At 35.5% G+C, this 24,887-nt stretch overlaps 1 protein-coding gene and 1 long non-coding RNA gene across 2 annotated transcripts in view; one reads left to right on the top strand and one right to left on the bottom strand.

Moving 5' to 3' along the window:
- Positions 1-3,289: 3,289 nt before the first annotated feature.
- Positions 3,290-24,887, bottom strand: part of LOC143237082 (uncharacterized) — a 43,868-nt gene continuing 22,270 nt past the window's right edge. The window contains exon 2 of the long non-coding RNA XR_013019863.1: positions 3,290-3,763. This is a non-coding gene — a long non-coding RNA (uncharacterized LOC143237082). The remainder of the gene's footprint in view (positions 3,764-24,887) is intronic.
- LOC143237799 (uncharacterized) lies at positions 14,821-19,021 on the top strand. Its single transcript, XM_076477399.1, has 2 exons — positions 14,821-15,577; positions 17,908-19,021. The coding sequence occupies exon 2, from the start codon at positions 17,910-17,912 to the stop codon at positions 18,450-18,452; it is 543 nt and encodes a 180-aa protein (XP_076333514.1). The 5' UTR covers positions 14,821-15,577; positions 17,908-17,909; the 3' UTR covers positions 18,453-19,021.

Below are 24,887 nucleotides of genomic sequence, written 5' to 3'. Positions count from 1 at the left end.
TCTCGTTATAAGAATTATTAAACTGACTCCGAAGTTGGTAATTACTACTGGTGTCGAAATCCTCTGTGTGGGTTACAGAACAATTTTGATTGGCTAAATAAATCATCTGAAAAAAGAAAGACAGAAAGGCGAACAATAACTTCAACGTAATTGTATTCACAGGCCCGGCATGGCCAAGCGCGTAAGGCGTGCGACTCGTAATCCAAGGGTCGGGGGTTCGCGCTCGCGTCGCGCCAAACATGCTCGCCCTCCCGGCCGTGGGGCCGTTATAATGTGACGGTCAATCCCCTATTCATTGGTAAAAGAGTAGCCCAAGAGTTGGCGGTGGGTGGTGATGACTAGCTGCCTTCCCTCTAGTCTTACACTGCTAAATTAGGGACGGCTCGGTGCAGTGGGCTAACAACCTACTCACTTAAATACTTCTTGAAGAATCCGCAAGCGATTGCGGCCCTATGTTCTTAGATGGAATCTAATGGTGATAACTAACTAACTAACTAATTTTATTCACAATGAACCTCGAACGCCTCCTTGTGTATGGGTGTTACCAGATAATATTTTTACCTTCCAAAGACATTTTCGCTCGCGTGATTAAACTAGCATCAGACTACTTCACCCGCCCGTTGTAAAATAATGAATCTTTTCCAAACAAGCGGTTGTCAAGGCGAAGAAAATCGTTTGACACAATGATCTCGCCAATCTAATCATTGAAAGATTAATTTAGGTTCATTTAGGTTGGGCGTGTGAGTTTTATTAGAGCAAAACCAAATTGGGTTTTCTGCTGTGTTCACTTGGAAAAATCGAACTCTCGTAGTATTTTGACGTCATATGTCCGAAGACTTATCGTTGTTTATCTGGCGACTCCATCTTTGTCATAGCACACATGGGGCATGGTGGAGCTCTACACTTGGCCAGGTGGGTTAAGGCGTTCGATTCATAATCTGAAGGTCGCGGGTTCGAATCCCCTTCGCACCACGCATGCTCGCTCTTTCAGCCTTAGAGGTTTTATGATATTACCGTCAATCCCATTATTCGTTGGTATAAGAGTAGCCCAAGAGTTGTCGGTGGGTGGTGATGACTAGCTGCCTTCCTTCTAGTCTTACACTGCTAACACAGATAGCCCTCAAGTATCTTTGCGCGAAATTCAAAACAAACCAAACCAGTAACTTACTTATTCGGCAATTACAAGTGTACAAGTGCGCTAGTTCCAAGTAAGTTAGTCGTTTCTTCATATTAACAAATTCGTTATTATTAAATGGAAGAAAACACTTAACGCATTATCATTTGTTAATTTTTTACATCTTGTGGTTTGTGTTAGATATTTTAATAAACTAAAATTGATGTTTATTAGCAGTTGCAAAGGACATGTTTTTGAGAGTGAGTCTTTGTGAAAGAATACTTTTGGCAACGTTCAAATTGACAGAAACTTTAGTATGCATAGTGTCACGGACAGTATAGAAGAAAATAGCGTGCTTTGCCACACCAAATTACCCAATCCAAGATGGCGGACGATCATGTTCTTAAAGGGACAGACTGAAGATCATAAACAGTCTGATTAACTATCTTGATTTGACTGGTGATACCAGTCTCATGTAGCATCAATAATATTATCTCCATGTGCTGGTTGCAGCACAGCACGGGTTACCAGCTGGCTATCGTACAGTTGACCCAGCAACCCAGATATTGGACACATTACGTCTTCTCTGCTCTAAATAGGAGACATCACTGGGACGGTCACATCAATAAAGTGAGAGAAGTTGTTTTGTTTTTTTCATGCGCGACTTCAACAGTTATTTGGTTATATGTATCACACGTATTTAATCCCATTGTAACATGGAAACAGGTAGGCTCCTGGTAAATGGGACGCGCGTGGCATCATGACTGTGACTACGTCATTGGACATTGGCTTAACGTTCAGAAGAACGAATAATTCAACATATCTTGGTATTTTATTTTACTGATGACGAGAAATGGTAGTGTTAGGATATTTGATTCGCAACATGCAGGTCCCCCCACCGAACATGGTTGTCCTTTCAGCCATGAAGGCGCTGTGAGATGTATAGTCCCACTATTCGTTGACAGAAGAGTAGCCCAAGAATTAGGGATAGTTAGTGCATATAGTCCTCGAGTATCCTTGCACGAAATCCAACAAACAAATCAAAGATGGCGTTTTTCGCTGGATGCAGTTCCACTTTTAATGACATTGAGGACCAAATCTTACAGTTTTTACCAACCGTCCTTAATGTTTTCAAAAGTGAGATTCGAACCCACGCCTCCATTCGGAGACCAGAATACACAATACCGTTACAACAATGTCCTTAATGTTTTCAGAATACACAATACCGTTACAACAATGTCCTTAATGTTTTCAGAATACACAATACCGTTACAACAATGTCCTTAATGCTATTCTTCATACAGTTTTTATTGAAATCTGACAGTTTAATCTAAGCTAAAAGTTAACACAAAATGGAGCAAAAAAGCTTTCATTATTTGTTTGGGTTTTTATGTCTTAAGTGCTACTTTTTTTGCAAGAGATGTAAGCCTAATCGTTCCTGTATTCGAAATCATGTCTAAACAGATGATTTACCAAATTACTCGAAAGGCCCATTTGCTAACAACCAATAATAAGGTTTATTACTGAGGATTTATAGGAGTGCAAACAAAACAATAATTTCTAAAAGGGAAAAAGAGGTCAACACTGAATCTGGTTCTATCTCATCCAAAACATGAACCGAATCCTGCTGAATAATTAATAATAACAGGGCATTTAAAAAAAAAATCGTGCTATTCGCTCATCACGGTGCAAAACATCATCTTTACATCTTTTATGGGCATTTATTTTCCTTTTACTTCTTACTTTTGCAATATAATACTTACTGAAACATAAGGAGCTTACAGAATTACGTCGTTTACTTTACTAATTACGAAGTCTTTGATTCACGAAGTTGTTAAATTTGTAGTTCACTAAACAACGAATCAATTGGATAATATTAGAGATTGGAGCTTCGAGGTTACCTTGACTACCCAGCCAGATCTTAGTGAAAGAGAGGAACAGTTACCATTAAAAAGTGTTTACAGTACATGTGTTACTAAGACATTTAATTTCAATTGAATTTTAATAAATCCAGGCATACCACTTTCTGCACATTGGGCCCCACTAAACTGTTGGTATATTATAAAACGATTTTTGTTTTTAATTTATGAAAGTAACCTATCGTTTGATTCAAATTAAAATATAATATTACACACAACTTATATAACGATTTCTAAGAACTAAACAGTCGGCTAATTTCGATTTTTCGATTTTTATTATACAACTCGATACAAAATAAAACTAGGCTTAGCTCACATTGCGCTCAGCTGCTCTTTTTTTGCATCCAATACACTCGTGTGCAGTAACTGGTTCGAAAAAAAATGCCGAATAGAGTTTTAATAGGGAAACATAAAAAAATTCTATAAGAATGTCATGTTCATCGCAGTCAACTATGATTTTGAATGATTTATTTTTTCTTGTTAGGAAAACAATGTTCGTATATATGACAACGCTACTAAGGTTACCTGACGCTGGCTTTAATTTTGATTTGACGGAAGCCATCCATTTAACAGCGCCACTATCTACGTTAAGAAATTGATTGTTGTTCTTCTAACGCACTTACAACTTAAAAAAAAAAAATCGAGAAATATTTTGTGGTCCCTCACGGATTTGAAAATATTTCGCCAGCTTCGAGCTGAAGAGCTCCACCAGAAGACCAACTCGATCCCCCTAGAAAACAAAGAAAATACCATTTATTTACAGTACGTTTTATAACTATACAGCAATCTATCTGCATTACGTGATAACGAATGAAATACTCACTAATATAGGATGCGATATTAAAACTTGGAAATAAAAACAATAACTTATTTATAGCTAATAATACAAATATTCAAACACTCAACTAATATCATAAAAGACAATCGAAGTTTCAAAATCGATGAGGACGTTTACATTTATCTTTGGTTACCTGAACTGTTCGGCTTTACGAAAGCTTCTTACTAACGCCATCTTTTGGCATTGACAAACAATACTCCATCACAGTTTATTGTTCCGGGCGAATACTTTCGGATATGCATTAAAACGTTTACGTTTTTTTTTTTATGCTCACGATGATATAAATATGTTAACCTTAAAACTTAATACTTTACACGATAATGAACATACGAAATGATAGCACTGCTCGTCCAAGGAAACATGCTAGAAAGTTATGTAAATTCTAATTTTTGACAAGCAAAACACAATATTGAAGTGTACGAATAACAGTTGCACAACGTCCTTTTCAAGTGTCAATAACTCCAAAGTTAATGGCAGGACGAAGTTAAAAAAGGAGAAACGTGCATTTTGATATCTTGTCGTTTAACAGTCTAAATGACGCGTAAAATCACGATGATAAAGAGCACGTGAGAGGTACCAGCGATTTAAAATAACAAGCTAAACGACAAAGGGAAACGTAGATTATACGTTTTTCATCTGGTTTTCCAGATTAGTCTGACAAAGTTACTTCTGTAACAGAGCAATGGTTTTCTTTTCTGTCTCTATGAAGGTGCTTACGTGTTTATTTTGTGCAAAGTTACAAAAATCAAGTAGTAAGTAGATTTGGGAATTATTTGAAATTCCATAAAGTAATTCCAAATTTTATTACAATGCACAAATAAACTGGACCGTGAGTTACAGTAACGTACAAACCTTTCTTGTTTTTGAGATAATATATTCGGTTTTTATGGAGATTAACGAACAATTCGAACAATTTCTACCACTTCACTTGATATTTTTAGGTTAATTTATCAACTTTTGGCATTTTATATGATATTTTTAGGTTCATTTAACAATATCTGCCACTTCACTTGATATTTTCAGGTTCATATAACAACTTCTGGTATTTCATATGATATTTTTAGGTTCATTTAACAATATCTGCCACTTCACTTGATATTTTTCAGGTTCATATAACAACTTCTGGTATTTCATATGATATTTTTAGGTTCATTTAACAATATCTGCCACTTCACTTGATATTTTTCAGGTTCATATAACAACTTCTGATATTTCATATGATATTTTTTAGGTTTATTTAACAATATCTGCCACTTCACTTGATATTTTTCAGGTTCATATGATATTTTTCAGGTTCATATAACAACTTCTGGTATTTCATATGATATTTTTCAGGTTCATATAACAACTTCTGGTGTTTCATAATATATTTTTCAGGTTCATTTAACAATATCTGCCACATCACTTGATATTTTTGAGGTTAATTTATCAACCTTTGGCAGTTCATATGACATTTTTCAGGTTAATTTAACAATATCTGCCACTTCACTTGATATTTTTCAGGTTCATATAACAACTTCTGGTATTTCATATGATATTTTAGGTTAATTTAACAATATCTGCCATTTCACTTGATATTTTAGAGGTTAATTTATCAACCTTTGGCATTTCATATGACCTTTTTTCACGTTTATTTAACAATATCTGCCACTTCACTTGATATTTTTCAGGTTCATATAACAACTTCTGGTATTTTATATGATATTTTTCAGGTTCATATAACAACTTCTGGAATTTCATATGACATTTTTTAGGTTCATATAACAACTTCTGGTATTTCACGCCATATGTTCAGGTTCATTCCGAAATTTTTTGTTAAAAATAAAAACTTCACCATAAGTTAACTTGTTTTTACTTACGTAGAAATAAATGAAATATCCAAACATCAGTTTATATCTGAAAACAAGTTCGTGGTGACTACGAATATATGCTTCTTTTTTAATTATATCTCCTAACAAAAAATCTTAAATAATTATCATGTATAACAATTATTTTCATATCTATATTAAAGAAAAAACATGTGTGCGTATTTAAACCTGTTTTAACTTAAAAAAAATTTTTTTTATACCTTAAGTATTCAAAAAGGTATTTTTGCCATTGACTTGATTTCCTGTACGTGTGATCCATGTTAGGCATCAATCTTAACATTCTAGTACATGTTATGCTTTAATGTTAACCCTTTAGTTTGTGTTTAGCATCAGTTTCAATCCTTTTGTTTTCGTTTTTTAACAAAATTTGGTTAAAGTACGACATCGGTGGCGTCACAACTCAATAAGTTTCAATAGCAGACAAGAAAACTATGAACTAGTAACCTAATATATATATATATAAATAATAAATAATCTAACGTTTGGAACCTTTTCCGTAATATCTGAGTTGCATGTTTGTTGTCTGCACTTGTTAAGTAGGCCCGGCATGGCCAGGTTAAGGCGTTCGACTCGTAATCTGAGGGTCGCGGGTTCGAATCCCCGTCGCACCAAATATGCTCGCCAGTTCAGCCGTGGGGGCGTTATAATGTAACGGTCAATCCTACTATTTGTTGGTAAAAGAGTAGCTATAAGAGTTGGCGGTGGGTGGTGATGACTACTTGCCTTCCCTCTAGTCTTACACTGCTGAAATAGGGACGGCTAGCACAGATAGCCATTGTGTAAATTTTCGCGAAATTCGAAAACGAAATAACAAACAAACACTATTTCGCTTGTGGCGACTCCTATAATGTGTTACTTAACATAAAGAAGGAATATTAAATAAATATAATGTGTACCAGTTCCTAAGGCGTACTAATACAGGAATTCAAAAACCACATGGAATTCTCCCTTAGTATTAATTGTAGTTTCTCTCTATGCACTATTTTATGTCTTTTATAGTTCTTCCGACAAAGTGTAATTTGGTTATTACCCGCTACACATCCTGTAGTTATTCGTTTTCAAAGAGCTAAGAAAGTTTTATATTTCTGGAAACTTAAATAGTTTCACCTCGCAATTTGTCTAGTTAGTTTCGATCTAGCTGCTATTTCGTTGAAGTATCACTTCAGAAGTGTTATTGATGAAGTTTGTTGGTTTTGAATTTCGCACAAAACTAGCCGTCCCTAATTTAGCAGTGTAACACTAGAGGAAAGGCAGCTAGTCATCACCACCCACCGCCAACACTTGGGCTACTCTTTTACCAACGAATAATGGGATTGACCGTATCATCATAACGCCCCCACGGCTCAAAGGGCAAGCATGTTTGGCGCGACGGGGATGCGAACCCGCGACCCTCAGATTACGACTCGCACGCCTTAACACGCTTGTCCATGCCGGGCCGCTATTGATATAGAAACCTTTCACAGTGATAATACTCCCCAACAGGTGGTTGTTTTTTGTGTGATTGAAGCAAGATATGTTGTTATTGAACACGGTTTAGTTGCAAAAAGGGAATCTATTGGGATAAAGTGTAGGTTATTGAGAATAAACTAAATAATTTAAGAAAGAGAACAGAAAAAGCCAAATAAATTAAAACAAAACAAATACGTAACAAAATAGGGCCTAAATCGTGACTGAGGTCGAATACCTATGAGTTAATTGTGAAATAAAAAGTATGTTATTTTAGGATTGTGTTTCACCACTAATATTCTTTACATTGCACGAACTTATTAAATTTATCAGTAATAATAAAGGGCGTGTCTGTATGTCTTTGTTTGTCCGCCAGACCTCCAAAAGAAAAGAATTTAGGTATGAAATTTTATACGCATACGGAGTGGACCTTGAGGGTATGCTCCTGGGTATTATTACTTATTTATTATAATTCTTTCTTTTGTTAGGTGTACATTTATATTTATTTTTATAACATTCGTTATGAATTAACCTACATGTAAATAATTTATGTTTTTATATATAGTTTTTGTTATAATTACTCGTGTGTTTGTTTGTTTGTTATTAAATTTCGCTGGAAGCTACACGATGGCTATCTGCGCTAATCGTTCCTAATTTTGCAGTGTATGACTAGAGGGAAGGCAGCTAGTCATCACCACCCACCGCCAACTCTTTGGGCTACTCTTTTACCAACGAATAGTAGGATTTACCGTAACATTATAACGCCCCCACAGCTGAAAGGGCGAGCATGTTTGGTGTGATAGGCATTCGATCCTCTGACCCTCAGATTACGAGTCGAGTACCGTAACCACCTGGCCATGCTAGGCCTTACTCGTGTGTATAGATGCAATTCGGTTTGTTTTGAACTTCGCGCAAAGCTACACGAGAGCTATCCGTCCCTAATTTAGCAGTGAAAAATTAGAGGGAAGGCAGCTAAGCATCATCACCCACCGTCAACTCTTGAGCTACTCTTTCACCAAAGAATATTGAGATTGGCGGCCACATTATAACATCTTCACAGCCAAAAGAACGAGCATGTTTGCTAGAATGGGGATTTGAACCCACGACCCTCAGAATGCTAGTCAAGCGTCCTGATATCCTGGTCATGCCGGACCTTACAGACATAATTATCTTGTTGTGATAATATGCCATCTGTTGTTCGTTTTTCTACTTATTGTTTGTTAATTCTATTATTAATTGTTTTCCGTTTTGTAGTATTCTATATTGTTTGGTCTAACGTAATCTTCATGATAAAATTGTTTTACTTCTCATGAAGAACTCTCAAATGATCTCGAAAACGTGAATTCGATAAATATGTTGTAGTTATCCTTAATATTAATTTTCTTACTTATTTTCCCACAGTTGAAACTGTCTCTTAAAATTAGTAAATTATAAATTCCTTATTATTAAAAAGCTAGTCTAAGAAACAAGCATGACAAACAAAGGCATGAGCGAAATTTCATTCTAATTATCAGGTTAGTTTGGATAACCGACATATTAAAAATTGGCCCTGCATGGCCAGGTGGTTAAGGTGCTCGACTCGTAATCTAAAGATCGCAGATTCGAATCTCCGTCAAACCCAAACATGCTCGCCCTTTCAGCCATGGGGGTGTCACATTCCACGATCAATCCTACTGTTCGGTGGTGAAAGAGTGGCCCAAGAGTTGGCGGTGGGTAGTGATGACTAGCTGCCTTCCTTCTAGTTTTACACTGCTAAATTAGGGACGGATAGTGCCGATAGCTCTTGTGTAGCATTGCGCGAAATTCAAAAACAAATAAACAATATTAAAAATTAAATGCGATTTCATCAATGACGTTAACAGAGACATCTGTTGTCGTAAATTGGAAGTATTTAAATAAAGCAATAGTCAACATTATTTCATTTATCTGGGGCTGACCATTTACATTGAATTAAAACATCAAAATATTAGTTTGTATTAGAAATATTGTATCCTTTTTTCCTCTTTATTATTTACTAGAAATATAACAATAAAATATATGCTAGTTTCAGCATTTTTAATTCAAAGTTTTAGTGTTTTCTTGGTAGAAATTGCTGTGAAACACAATTTACATTTGTAATTCTAAAAATGTCCCCGTGAACTACATGAAACATAAAGTTTATTAAAAAAACTAGCAAAACTGAAACTCTAATCAGCTTAGAATCTTCACGGAAAAGGTTAAACAAAATGAAAAATTAAAACGTATTTAAATACAACAAAAACAGAAAAAGAAACTAAAAATAATTCACATAGATTTAAAGTTTAATGTAAAAAATAAATGTTAATGACATTAAGTTTAATAAAAAAGAAGTTTTCATAGTGAAACATAGGATTTCGAAACCCGTAGAACACAGATAGCCCATTGTGTAGCTTTGTGTTTAATTTCAAACAAATCAGTCACTCAATATCGAAACATTCTCCAGGGTTTGAAATAATGCTAGGCGTGGGAAATATATTACAGTATGAATATTGAATGTGCTATTTAAAAATCTTCATACAAGACAGTTCTCACCTCATTTTGTATGGCCAGGTGGTTTAAGGCGTTCGACTCCTAATTCGGGGGTCGCGGGTTCGATTCTCGGTCGCACCAAATATGCTCGTCCCTTTTAGCCGTGGGGCCGTTATAATGTAACGGTCAATCCCACTATTCGTTGGTAAAAGAGTAGCCCAAGAGTTGGCGGTGGGTGGTGATGAGTAGCTGCAACTGCTAAATTAGGGACAGCTAACGCAGATAGCCCTCGTGTAGCTTTACGCGAAATTAAAACAAACAAACCTCTATTTGTTTTATGAAGAATGATTAAGAAGAGGTGCGAAAGCGTTTGTTTCATAGATTTTACTGCCCTCTAGTGACACAACGGAAAGTGTGTAGACTCGTAATGCCTTAAAACCAGTTCTCGATACTCGCGGCAGGCAGAACACAGAAAGCCGATTGAGTATCGTTGTGCCTAACAGCAAACAAACGATGCATTTTATTCACGTACGCGTTATTGACATCGGAACATAATTCCAAATTCTTCTTTGATTTCTGCTGACAACCTAAGAAACCAGTCTGATTAGAAAAAACTGAGTTACCGAAGTCCATTTTTTGAAAAAACAAACAAACGATAAAAAACAAAAGGTTGTATTTTTTTATAAAATGAATTATATTCTTATTTGTTTGTAGGTAAGTGTGTTTGTAACGGTGCGCTTGGTTTTAATTGTCGAATATTTATATTCCCAAGTCTTCTTTCAGTTTCTCTTTATCCACAGCCCTCCGCTAGTACAGCAGTAAGCCTACGGATTTACAACGCTAAAATCAGGGTTCGATTACCCTCGGTGGGTGTAGCAGATAGCCTGATGTGGCTTTGCTATAAACACACACACACCTAATCCAAAGACATGAGTGTTTATAGAAATTTCTTTGAGGAAATGATGAAGCGCAAAATCTAAATAAAAAATGAAGAAATATGTATTTCATTTTCTAAGGGGGTCAGGTCCCCTCCTGCTGATGCCAATGCTTGTAAGTGTGTCGCATTAAGACTCCTTGTATCTCATATGAAATTAGATAAAGGATAAATCTCACATTTTTGATAGACATAATAATAACTTTCTTTATTTCTTTAATTTATTAAATTTTCATTTCTCCATTTTCTTTTTTGTTTTGTTTCATAGAGATGTTTCTCCTGTCAAGATATTATCAGCGACGCCGAGAAGAAATTGAACAACACACCAGATGGCAGTGTGATAACAACTTCGCGTTGCAAGAAATGAAAAAACGAGCTGTGCAAAGAGAGCTCGCCGAGCAGCGCCGCCAAGCGGCAACCTGTGGAACGTTGATATGTATTTTTGTGAGCGGTTCTGCGTTGGTGCTTTTTGGAGCGGGTTTAACATGCACGGGTGTATTTGTTCCACGATTTGAAAATAAAAGAATGCCATGGCTAGTGACTGGTCCGTCATTCATAGTAGTAGGTGTCCTAGTGCTACTGTTGTCCGTCGAAATAATTATAAAAAGGCGGAAAGTGGGAAGCACATCAAATGATTCGGATTCAGACGACGAGGGCTCGAGGTACCGATACAAGCTAAAACCGGCAAGAGGGTGGACGGGCAAGGATCATAGTTCAATAAACATTCAAAAGGTGGCGCCAGCACCAAAAGAACAGGGTGATAAATTACACGAGCAGCTGGAACCAAATTCAACTCTTGTTTTAAGCCCGACACTTTTGGAAAAAACATTAGAAGCATAAGAGCATTTATTACTTGAAACAAAATATTGAAAAAAGGACAATCAGAATCAAAATGACTTCAAAATGAACGACTACAGAGTGTACGAATGTATAACTAAAATGTTGATGAAGTGAAATATCATTGAGACGCAGTAATTATTGAACACTGAAACCTGCGATTTCTCAAAGAAATTTATGTGTAAAAAACGTGAATAACGGAAAGATATAACGGATATATAAACGTGAATGACGGAAGAACGAGATATAGGTACATAAAGTTCTTAAATGATAGTTAGTCAAAGTTTGAAATAAGCAGCCGATAGATCCCTCAGTTTACATTTTTTTGCTCACTTTTATGTGAGTAATTTTAAAGGGAAGATTACAATAGTGAACTTTTTATGTGACGACATATAATGCTTGTTCTGCTACCATAAAAGCAAAAGCTTTTAAACATCAAATTTGACATTTATACTTACTGTTACTAAAACCTGGTACTAAGATATAATAATTAATAACTTTTTAAAAAGGTCAAAAGACATGGAAATCTTAACCTAATATAAAAAGTAAAAGCTTACGTAAATTCGTCGCAACAGCTAACGGTGATATATAATGTACTGGAAGTATTGTTTGGAATGTTTTAGTTTCGTTCGAAACTCTCATTCGATTGGGTCAAATATTGCAGTTACGAATAAGTAATTGTTAATAACAAATTACCAATTTAATACTAAGTAACCTAAGAATTGTAGTGATTTGATTCTAGCTTGTTCTTTGTTTCCGCACCTACCCACATTAAGTTTAAAGGTCGTATAAAATTGTTTGATAAGCTTGGAGTTTTTGCATTTTTTATCATGTATTTATTGCTAATGTTTTAAGAGTGATGCAAGGTATTTAAACTGACTAGAGAGATGTTTTTGTTTTTCTCTAAGGTTACGGCTGGCATGGCCAGGTGGGTTAAGGCGTTTGTTTCGTAATATGAGGTTCACGGGTTCGAATACCCGTCTCACCAAACATTTCAGCCGTGGGGGTGTTATAAAGTGACAGTCAATCCCACAATTCGTTAGTAAACGAGTAGCCCAAGAGTTGGCGAAAGGTGGTGATGATTAGCTGCCCTCCTTCTAGTCTTACACTACTTAATCAGGGACGGCTGGAGCAGATAGCCCTTGTGTAAGTTTGGGCGAAATTAAAAAAAAATACAACTTCTCTAAGGTGTAATTTTCTTCCTATGATAAATATATATAACTAATCTAACAACATTGTCTTAGTCTATTTATTTTATTCTCTGTAACAGCATAAGCTCAGTGAATAGCAAGTGTGATAGACAATTCTCTAATCGGCATCACCACATCGGGCTCTTGTTTACTTTCTCTCTGATTAGCCTAGTGGCTAGCTGCTCTCTCTTTCTCTGATTGTCCGAGTGGCTAGCTGCTCTCTCTCTCTCTGTAGCCTATACTTTCATAACAGAAACAGCTTCTGCTGGCGTTTCTTCATTAGCTTGTTGAGAAATTCAACAAAAAAAATTCATAATTTTTTTTTTACATACATCTTATGTTAAAATATATTATCAACTAATGAGTTGTTTCACACCATAATATTAAAGCAAACAATATCTAATATAATTAATATGTTTGTTATTATTTTTTCGGTGTAAGTAAAATATTTCTATTAAGTTATGCACACCAGTCATGTTATACTGGCTATTTTTCATCATTCTCTAACAGTAACTAAGTTTATTGTAAGTATGTTACAAAAGATATCAATAAACATTTATTTACAAATAAATTAATGATTGATATATTTTCCAATCGTATCTTTTGATCATTTAACACTTTACTAGAAAGTACTGCTGTTATCAGTTCTGGAGATATAACTGTGAGGAGTGTAGCTAACATTTATTTTTAACACAGACGGATTACTGACTGTGTTCACGATTTACTTATGACTACCCAGGTTTTCGGGGAACAAAATGCACTACAGCTTAGTGAGTGGCGCCACCTGTTGGATTATCTGCAAGTTTCGAGAATAAAATTCGAGAGATCGACAGAGAGCAGAAAGCTCTGTTGTGAACCTTTGCGGTAAGCCAACAAATAAAAGAAACTAGTAGGTGGCAGTTTTAATTAGTAAAACCCACAACATTTTTTCAATAGATAAAACCAACACTGAGTTTGTTTGATATTAAGATATATTTCCCATTCACCTTTTTCGTATACAATAAAGTGTAATTTTTTATTAAAAAAATTATGAAATTATTTATATTGTACCTGGTGGCTGAAAGGGCCTAGTGAAATGCTTTGTTCTTGCGAAGCATATACATTTTGTTTTGTTCGAACCTGTATTACAACAAACTAGCCGACCCCTAGATGGCCAGGAAATACCAAGAGGTTAGGGTGCTTGACTTGTAATCTGAGAGTCACGGGTTCGAATCCCCGTCACACCAAACATGCTCACTATTTCAGCAGTAGGGGCTTTATAATGTGAGGGTCAATTCCACTATTCGTCGGAAAACGAGTTGGCGGCGGGTAGTGATAGCTAGCTGCCTTCCCTCTAGTTTTACACTGTTAAATTAGGGACGATTAGCGCAGGTGGCACTAGTGTAGCTTTGCGGGAAATTCAAAACAAACATTCCTGAATTTTAACGTTATAAGCCACCAGGGGTGAAGGGGGCCAGCCATAAAATCTAGCATTTTGTTATTTCATAACTAGATTTTATGCACCCTGACGAAATGAAATTCAATAATAGTACAAAACTGATTAGAGTCTAAAACCAGATAGACATTTGTTTGTCGTATCTGTGGTGGTTTTGGTTGGGTTAAGTAACAGTCAAATGAACGGGAGATTTCTTCGATTTCGTATAGTAGATCCCAGAAAATTAATGGTTTTCACGTCAGATAGAGACCAGTGATTAATGATTTTTGCAGTTTACTCTCTTGAAAGGGGAGTAAAACCCGTTTGTATAAATTTCCCCACGTTCCGGATATAACGGAAGAAGTCAATAACCAGTCTGCACAGCAAGGAAGTGAGATCATTTAGGTAAAGTTCAAGTGGCCCACGTTCTTCTTACGTCACCACAAAACAAGTTTATACCTGTTAGAACAAGCCCCTGGCTGATGGAACAACTGAACTGAAAGCGTGAAAGTTTTATTATTGTTTGTTTTTTTGAATTTCGCGCAAAGCTACTATAGGACTATCTGCGCTAGCCGTCCCCAATTTAGCAGTGTAAGACTAGTGGGAAGGCAGCTAGTCATTACCACCTACCGCCAACTCTCGGGCTACTCTTTTACCAATGAATAGTGGGATTGACCGTTCATTATAACGCCCACAACTGAAGGGGCAAGCATGTTTGGTATGAGGGGGATTCGAACCCGCGACACTCGAATTACGAGTCGAGTGCCTTAACCACCTGGCCATGACAGGCCTTTTATTATTCTTGTTGCTTACACTTGTTTTCACAGGTTTCGAAGAACTGGAGAAAATGGGCCTCAACACAAGAGACATTATCTGAGTTAACCCTATTATCTTCAGTGTTTTTATGTCGTTCATTGGGTTTTCTGATATTAACAGTGATTTTATATCTCTATCAGACAGTCATCTTTCTGTATATTTATTTCGTTAAGTGTATAGTTTGTGGGAGAGAGAGGACCGATTTTTTATCTCTGTTCAGTATCACGGTAATGCAAATATTTGTAGCTAAGTTAGCCGCTAGTTTTTTGCCATTAAAACGTAGTGAAACTGACGGAAGTACAGCTCGCTCGTGTATAAGCAGCGCATGCTTCCCGCGATGATAAAAGATTTAACAATGGATATAACGTTAGTTTCTGAGTTGGAAGGCATGTTAGAGGTGCCGAGGTAGCTAATGTACTTATCGACTTCGCTAATGCCATTATCGATTGTTCTGGTTGGAAAAATCTGCATAGAAACCGAAATACCGTTGCTAAACAACGACATTCAGGCAACAACAACTTTTTTTTTCCGTTTTTGTAGAAGATTAAACACTTCCTGTCTAACGCTGGTAGAAGAGAGTTTTATATAACAAAAATAAACCACTGTGTTATCCATAATGATACGAGCAGTTCGACCACGTTGAAGCTTTATGTTGAAGTGTTAAACTCATAACATACGTTTGTGAACCTAAGACCCAGTGATTAAAAGGCTTAGGTAAGTCACGTTCGGGATATGATAAGCTATGTTTTTGTAACGTTGAATTAACTCGTCGAAAGGACCTCATGACCGAAGAGTGATAACATTAAAATAATAACAATTAAATCGACCTTTCAAATAAAAAAGTCACAGAACTTGAGTTGGTTTTGTAGTAGAAGCTGACGAGCCGCCGTATTCGAATTGTTTATATGTTGTTGTTTTTTTTAATTTTGGGCAAAGCTACACGAGGGCTTTTTGCGTTAGCCTCCCTAATTTAGCAGCGTAAGACTAAATGGAAGTTATCTAGTCATCACCACCCACCACCAACTCTTGAGCTGCTCTTTTGTCAACGAATAGTGGGATTGACTGTCACGCATAATGCCCCACGGATGAAAAGGGGGGGGGAATATTTGGTGTGACGGGGATTCTAACTCTCGACCCTCAGATTGCGAGTACGCCCTTAGCCGCCTGGTCATATCGGATCCGGATTTGAATTTGTGAGTCATCATAAGATATTACCTTTATAAGATATTACCTTCATAAAATATTACCTTCATAAGATATTACCTTCATAAGATATTACCTTCTTAAGATATTACCTTCATAAGATATTACCTTCATAAAATATTACCTTCATAAGATATTACCTTCATAAGATATTACCTTCTTAAGATATTACCTTCATAAGATATTACCTTCTTTTGACATTTACTCCTCTAAAGGGGGTGGCACGTGGTAAGATGCTATTTTCAAGCTGCCTGTCCTATGGTCAGTAGCTCAAAGTCAGGGACATAGGGTCAGTGGCAGATAAAACTAATTGCCATTCATACAAAATACGCGAAAACTTTGGCTTATCGACTATCAGGTTTTATTTCTTGAAATCCATTGGCTTGTGCCTTTTAAAAGTTTCAAGGTTCGTTCTTCACGTTTGGTCTCTAGTATTAGCTTCAAGTCAAACAGCAGCTTCTAAAACTATAAATGTAGGTTGTCTTGTTACTTGTTTGTATCGTTTGTCTTTCTTATTTTTACCGCTTCTTTTATTCATAAAAGGTACACTTAACACGACGGAATGTTTGTGGTTCACCGAAAACGTGCGTCAATAAATAAAATAACACCCAGTTAAATATACTGGAAACACTCAATTACTAGTTGTAGTCTTCTCTTTGACAACACTGCAGAAATAGAAAATTCCTGTTCACTTGTTTTTATTTAAAGTTCATTTCTATTCAAGTATCTTTTTAATTCCACTCTCTATTTGAATTATAATGTCTTCTCCTCCGTGGCTCAGCGATAAGTTTGCAGACACACGATGCTAAATTCGGGTTTCGATGATGCAGATGATAAAAAGCCCATTGAATAGTTTTGTGCTACAAACAAAAACTACTCAATTCACGAACTAGGATACAAGTGAACCACACAGCTGCACAATGGATTACTTATTTATTCTCTGCCCACCACGGGTATCGAAACCCGGTTTCTAGCGTGTAAGTCCGCAGACATATCGGTGGGCTACTTGGGAGGCAAAATATTCTCCTTTAGAGCACCAACAAGTGAAGTTGAAATTTCCCAAATTCTAACAGTTTTAAGTGACCCAACAGGGCTAGGTGGTTAGGGCTCTCATCTCGTAATCTGAGGATCGCGGGATAGAAACCCCGTCACACAAAACATGCTTGCTCTTTCAGCCGTGGAGACGTTATAATGTTACAGCCAATCCCACCACTTGTCGGTAAAAGAGTCATCGGTGGGTGGTGAAGACTAGCTGTCTTCCCTCTGCTAAAGTAGGGACGGCTAACGCAGATAGCCCTCGCGTAACTATGCGCAAAAATTAAAAAAAAACAGTTTTAAGTTTCAGATAAAAAATATCAAAAGCTTGTGTTATTTTTTATTACTTTTCTAAAAATAGACAACTCAGAAGTGTAATAGTTTCTACAAACGCTGCATTGAAAGTGTTTATGCATAAAGTACACTGTATGATGTACCAAAAGATAAACTTGTATTTATTCCGAACATATCGAAAACTGGCAAAGGAGGCAAAGGTCGACTTAATTTGATAGCGAACGTCTAAAAGAAGAACAGTCTAAGAAATGAGGCATAATTTAGTGATTTAGTCGAAATAAGTTAACAGTAACGTTGATGTTGTATGAGTCAAAGATTAGGTAATACAAGCAAGAACGTACACTTATACCACGAAAATCTGTGGTTTATATCAAAATCAGGTGTGTCACTCGTTTATGTGACTTAAGCCAGTTTATATATGACTTACTCTCTCTATAACAATGACATAAAAGTATTATTTGCTAAACCTGGAAGAACCTTTAATAACAAACTGAGTTATAATTTCGTTATAGTTATGTTAGCGATATATCAACTGGGGCAAAGACGGGGTGAAGAAAACCGTGCCCAACATGGAAAAGAAAAGGACATACGACGCCCCGGGCGGACTTTCAAAGAGATGGCAGTGCAAAACCGAAACGCAGCCGCTTGCGCAATTCTTTTGTGCATCTATTGTTCTGGTTTGGCTCTGGTCATGTCGGGTATTGCTGTAACTTGCGTTGGTATACTGTTACCAGATTTCCGTGACAATAGGACTCCTTGGATAGTGATTGGACCAACTCTCATTGTCATTGGTGTATTGGTGTTATTGTTATCCATAGAAATTATTATTAAGCTCCGTAAGGTGGCACCTTCTGATGACTCAGAGTCTCAAGCCGAGTCTCACAGAAAACCTAAACGAAAACCAAATAGTTGGAATCAACACGTGGGTTCTCAAAAGGCTAGCGGCCAAGAATCTTGCAAACCGCCCACAACGAACTTCAACAGGATGAAACAACCAACTATTATAATAGAACCAGCGACACCAATACTTCTTGACCCTTCCTCTTTAGCAACTTAAAGTCTTTCACAACATCGTTGAGTAAAAGCAACAACAAAAAGCAAACAGCTGCTTGTATTTACAGTTACAAATTTAAGCGTGTTACACAAGAACTAAACCATCCATGCGTTCATCTTTTTTTTTAAAAAACTAAAACTGTTTTTCTTCAAATAAAAAAAAAGAATGATAAATATTTAGGTTAATTTTCAGCCGAATTAACGGACAATTTTTTAACAAGTAGAATATAATCCTTCAGAAGGGTTACGAATACATAAATCATCTGCTTGTTTGTAAATACCGAGATGAATATCAAACCTGAACACTGACACTGTTTAGTGTATTGAATGATGGTTTGGTGGATTAGACCAACTTGAACTTAAATATCTGAAACTTTTAACCGAGATAAAGACAAGTGTTTTTTTATTGGCTGAAACTTTTAATCGAGAAAAGACGAGTGTTCTTTATTGGCTGAAACTTTTAACCGAGATAAAGAAAGTGTTTTTTTATTGGCTGAAACTTTTAACCGAGATAAAGAAAGTGTTTTTTTTATTTACTGAAACTTGTAATCGAAATAAAGACATGTGTTTTGTTGGCTGAAACTTTTAATCGAGATAAGGAGAGATGTTTTTATTGGCTGAAACTTTTAATTGATATAAAGACAGATGTTTTATTAGCTGAAAATTTTAACCGAGATAAAGACAGATGGTGTATTTGCTGAAACCATTAATAAAGAGAAAAACAAGTGTTTTATTGGCTGAAACCTTTAGCCAAAATAAAAAAAAGTGATTTGATGGCTGAAACTTTTAATCAAGATAAAAACGGTGATTTCTTGGAACGAGGAAGCCAAGCACTGTAGGACACACCACGTTTTAAATTCCTACTTCTGCAGCCAAAATGTCAATAGATAAAAATACAAGAGCTATTAACTAATCCAGGACAAAAAAAAATGTTTGTTATGAAATTTTACATAAGTTATAAGGAGATAGGAGAGTGATATTTGTTTTGTAAACGTTTGTTTCTTTTTTCTGAAACAAAGTTTCTGAAAACTCGTTCTACAATTGAAATGTGACATATGTTTCACACCACAATACCTCAGTACATCAACGCCAGTTAAAGAAGTTCCGTTACTTTATGCAAGACAACCAAGTGTATAACGCATAAACTTAATGACATTTCGTATTCTTATGGTGTAGTTTAACAAAGCATAAGTTCCTAGTTTGAGCGATATTAAATCACAATAAGATTGCAAAACTGCACAAAGAATTATTCGCGATGCGTTTACAGCAGGTATAAAACCTCGAATATTTAAGAGTATAAACTCATTGCGGTGTTACATCACACACGTTCTTATTTCTCATTACTGTCTTGTTAAATAATTGAGTTCGCGTAACTGTTCTGTTTGAGATAACAATAACAAAATTAAAGTCACATATATTAATAGTAAGACAATAATACTAGTAACATGTATCTAAGTAATATTGTTAAAAATGCACTATTATAGACGTGAAGCATAGTGGAAACGTAGAAGTAAAATTAGTAAAACCGATATATGTTTATATATATGTACCTGAAACCTAGGACAAAAGAAATATGTATGTTAGTCTTAACTTTTATACTGTATTTCTTAAAATAACAAAATTTTGTGCCTTTTAATACACGGTTATTAATTTTTATTGTAAAAATATTGAATGATGAAAAATACGTGTAAATTCTTTCAGTCAGATTTTCCTTGATATTTTATAGAAGTAACGTTTGATCTTACAAAATTTTCGCGTTCTAACACATACACACTTATAATCTGGTTCCTAGTGGTCAAAAATCTAAATCACCTACGAAATGTATGAGATCACGAGGCAATTTTTGAACAAGGCACTTTAAAAATCAATAACAAACAAACCCAGACGTGGATCAGAAATACAAAACGCGTATAGATTGTGTTAATAAAATTAATACATATATTTTTAAAGTTTCGCATAATTATAATTTTTGCTGTAAAGGTATGTACAAAGGTACAAGAGAATGTGTGAAATTTTATTTTGACCGAAATGAGAGGTATGTCTCTAAGTATGAAGAGTTTATTTAAAAATTTTGATCAACAACTGTTGATTGTTTAACGCTCGAAACGAAGATCCCTAGGACTAACTGGACTACGACACTGAATTTTAGGCTTAGCATCTACACTGAATTACATATAGGCTTAGCATCTACACCGAATTATAGGCTTAGCATCTACACTGAATTATAGGCTTAGAACCTATATTTAATTATGTAGGCTGTAGGCTTAGCAACTACATAAGCATCTCGAAAAACGTTGGGATTAGATAAAAGTCATTTTTACAGATGTTTGAACACACCTGTGATATCTGCACAGAAATACCGTGAATAAAATTATGAGAATATTTGGGTGTTTCTACGATCTGTTATTTTTTTTAATGTAACCCCATGTACGAGCTTCGAGTTTGAGACGTGTCTTTAGTTACAGAAATAGACAGTATATATATATTGTAACTGAATGTCTAGAGTGGAATTTTACTGGCGATAAAATGCACGTGATTTTTGTGCTCTCAGATATCGATTCTCTGCTCGAGACGCACACAGTGAAGTCTCGATAGTTGCCAGGCAGGTTGAAGAGAAAACATCAATCCAATGGTTTTCATTTCACTTAAAATATCCAAAATGAAACGCTCGTGCAGTTTCTATGTGCCTTATTTCTTTGCTTTTCAATGAGATCAGGGTAATATAATATACATATATATACGTTAGTTGGAACTTACCATTAGTTGTTAATGAAAGTACCGTGTGTTAAAAACGAGGTGCTTTTATTCGATATACTTGTTTGTTTGTTTGTTTTTAAATTTCGCACAAAGCTACTCGAGAGCTATCTGCTCTAGCCGTCTCTAATTTAGCAGTGTAAGACTAGAGGGAAGGCAGCTAGTCATCACCACCCACCGCCAACTCTTGGGCTACTCTTGTTACCAAAGAATAGTGGGATTGATCGTAACTTTATAACGCCCTCACGGCTGAAAGGGCGAGCATGTTTGACGCGAGGGGGATGCGAACCCGTGACCCTCAGATTACGAGTCGCACGCCTTAACACGCTTGGCCATGCCGAGCCGTTATTCAATATACAACCTAAAATATACGAAATATGCTCTGTATGTAAAACAATAAAGTAGAAAACATAAACCTATTATTTCGTACATGTACTTAATCAAGTAATTGTTGATTAATCAAGTCTAAATGTTCCTTGATATTTCATAGTTGTAAAGAAACCGAAACCAATTTTCGTTGAATATGTAATAAATATCTTTTATATTACTTGCATGGCTGAATTCATGTAATCTACAGTTGTTAATTTCTAGGGAAGAAAACCCGGTATCGGTTAAAAGCTGGGATTTGGTGGAACGTAAGTTTTGGCGAATAATTTTAACACATATCTCAACTAGGGGCCACAAAGACAAATATAATTGTCAGTCACTTATCAAGTGACAGCCGTATCGAGGCAGTCTTAAGATCACATCTTGTGTTTTGGTCTTAAAAAAAAAAAAATCCCAAATGGGTTCCACAGTTTCGGTATCTTAAATCTGGAGATATCAGTCAGAATGTAAGGGTCGAGAACATTGCCTGAAACTTTCAAACAAGAACAAGTATTTTATTGGCTGAAACTTTAAACCAGATAAAAAGAAAATTTTGACATAGTTCAAGTCTGTCACGCCAATCTATTGACTTCCAATACATTTCAAAGATTTTTCATCAATACCAGTCTAATTTAAGTTTGTGCCTTATTCTCGTAGCGTATCAAACCTTAGGTAAATTCGACATGTGAAGGTTACTAAATGACTCCAGTTATCAGCTATATTAAATGAAATTAAAATACAGAACGAAGTAACAGAGTTAACATATAAATATAAAATAAATATAATATAAATATAAAATAAATATAATATAAATATAAAATAAATATAATATAAATATAAAATAAATATAATATAAATATAATATAAATATAAAATAAATATAATATAAATATAAAATAAATATAAAATAAATATAAAATAAATATAATATTAATATAAAATAAAACATGAAAGTAATTTAAAAAATATGCGTGCCTAAAATCCAAATAAAAAATAAAACAAAAAACCCATCGTGTTCGATGGCATTGAAATATCCTACATGTGCATGGTTTGTTTTTGAATTTCGCGCAAAGCTACACGAGGGCTATCTGCATTAGCCATCCCTAATTTAGCAGTGTAAGAGTAGAGGGAAGGCAGCTAGTCATCACCACCCATCGCCAGCTCTCGGACTACTCTTTTACCAACGAATAGCGGGATTGATCGTCACATTATAATGCCCCACGCATTACGAATCGAGTGCCTAACCACCTGGCCATACCACGTGCACGGATCCATCACATTAATCATGTAAAATCGTTTTCTTTCACTATTTTATGTTTAGGTTTCGCTCTAAAAATTTTGGCTTTTCCACTTTTTACAAGATGACATTTTTTGATAGATTTTTTTACTTTAATTTAGTTATATTTCGAGGTGTTTTTCATTTCAGTATTTAGGTGAATTATCACCAACCAGCTCATCTCGACATATTAATATAATAACTTCATATAAGTTTGTGTTATACTTACTGGAAACATAAAACATATAATAAATTTTTTAAAACAATCAGTGTTTCAATTGTTTTTTATCCTAATATTCCAATGGCAACAATCGTCGTACATTGATATTTGTTAGATTAGATGTACAGCTGAGCTACGAATCATTAGATTAGATGTACAGCTGAATAAAGAATTATTAGATTTGATGTACAGCAGAAATACGAATCATAAGAGTAGATGCACAACTGAACTATGAGTTATTAAATTAGTTGCACAGCTGAACTATGAATCATTAGATTAGATGCACAGCTGAACAACAAGTTATTAGAGTAGATGCACAGCTGAATTATGAATTATTAGATTAGATTCACAGCTGAACTATGAATTATTACATTAGATGCACAGCTGAACTATGAATAATTAGATTTTACGTACAGCTGAGCAACAAATTATTAGATTAAATGCACAGCTGAATTATGAATTATTAGATGTGATACACAACTTAACTATGAATTGTTAGATTAGATGCACAGCTAAACATCAGAGTACAACTGATTTTTAAAACACTAACTTCGTTGTAAAGATGAACTTTGAGTTATTAGATTATACATATATCTGAACTACAAATTATTATATTAGATGCATAGTTAAATCACGAACCGTTAAATTAGATGTACAACTTAAACACTAGATTTACAACTGAACAATGAAACATTACGGGCACAACTGAGCTGGATATGACCAGAGGTACAGTTGACCTGGATATTACTAGAGACACAGTTGAACTGGATATTACTAGAGACACGGTTGAACCGGATGTGATTAAAGGTACAGGTGAACCTGGTATCGTTACTCATCAGTGGTTACTTATAAATGTGTAATGTTTAAACCTAATAGTCTGTGAGTAAGGGCATGAATAGAGTTTCATATGTGAGGATTCCAAGATACCAAGGGGGACTACAAACACAAAGTACAATGGCAGATTCGGGTTCAGCGTTTCTGAAAACCCACACTTAGATCTAGGTATTGTCTGAGTGACGTATGTTAGCTACCCAAGTCTTATACGTAAAAATATCTTCCTCGGCCACCAATGAGTTCACATGCCAGATTGGGTTTTGTTTGCTTCAAACCGCGAGAGAAGTTCGTGGAGAAACGTGATTTAACAGTGGATGAATCAGTAAATAAACTGTTTCGAACTTGCGTAGGAAATGTTCGAAGTGACATAAAACAATAACACTTTTAACATAGTTTAACCATAATGTTTGTCATTCGAGTGACTAAAAAGAATTGGTTCTAATACCAGTTTTACTTTACATTTTATTATTTTCTCCAGGTTCTCATTTTGACAGTTAATGCACAGAAGTCAATGGTTTCAGGTTTCACGATTACATAAATTTGGGCCTGACCGATGTTATCAATTTCAACGTGTCTGCTAGACCTGTGTTGTTGTTGTTTTTTCCTCTGTTGGAAGCATGTTATTGTGTTATCTTTTTTTCTGTTGGAAACATGCTACAGTTTTGTTATTTCCTTTATTGGAAGCATGCTATTATGCCATTATTTTTTTCTGTTGGAAACATGCTACAGTTTTGATGCGTTTTGTTTCTCCTGACCTGCATGTTGTTCCTCTCAAATTAATCTGACAGCTAATTTGGAAGATGCAGATGTAATATACACCTCGTTGTAATAGAAGTTACGCCCTCTGTTTTATGATGAAACTACTTCTCGAGTTATGACGCCATCTTGTCACAAAATGGCCAGTGTTCTCACAACAGTCATTTTATTCTCAAACAAATTAGAAGTACATGATGTCCGTTACATCTCATCCATGTGATGGACGAGCTTTG

Source organism: Tachypleus tridentatus, chromosome 13 (genome assembly GCF_004210375.1).
Source record: "Tachypleus tridentatus isolate NWPU-2018 chromosome 13, ASM421037v1, whole genome shotgun sequence".
Taxonomy (NCBI): domain Eukaryota; kingdom Metazoa; phylum Arthropoda; class Merostomata; order Xiphosura; family Limulidae; genus Tachypleus; species Tachypleus tridentatus.
This window is presented reverse-complemented; position numbering and strand designations above follow the sequence as displayed.

Excerpts from the sequence above, each read along its gene's own strand:
- LOC143237799 (XM_076477399.1), top strand. The coding sequence starts at position 17,910 with ATGTTAGCGATATATCAACTGGGGCAAAGACGGGGTGAAGAAAACCGT.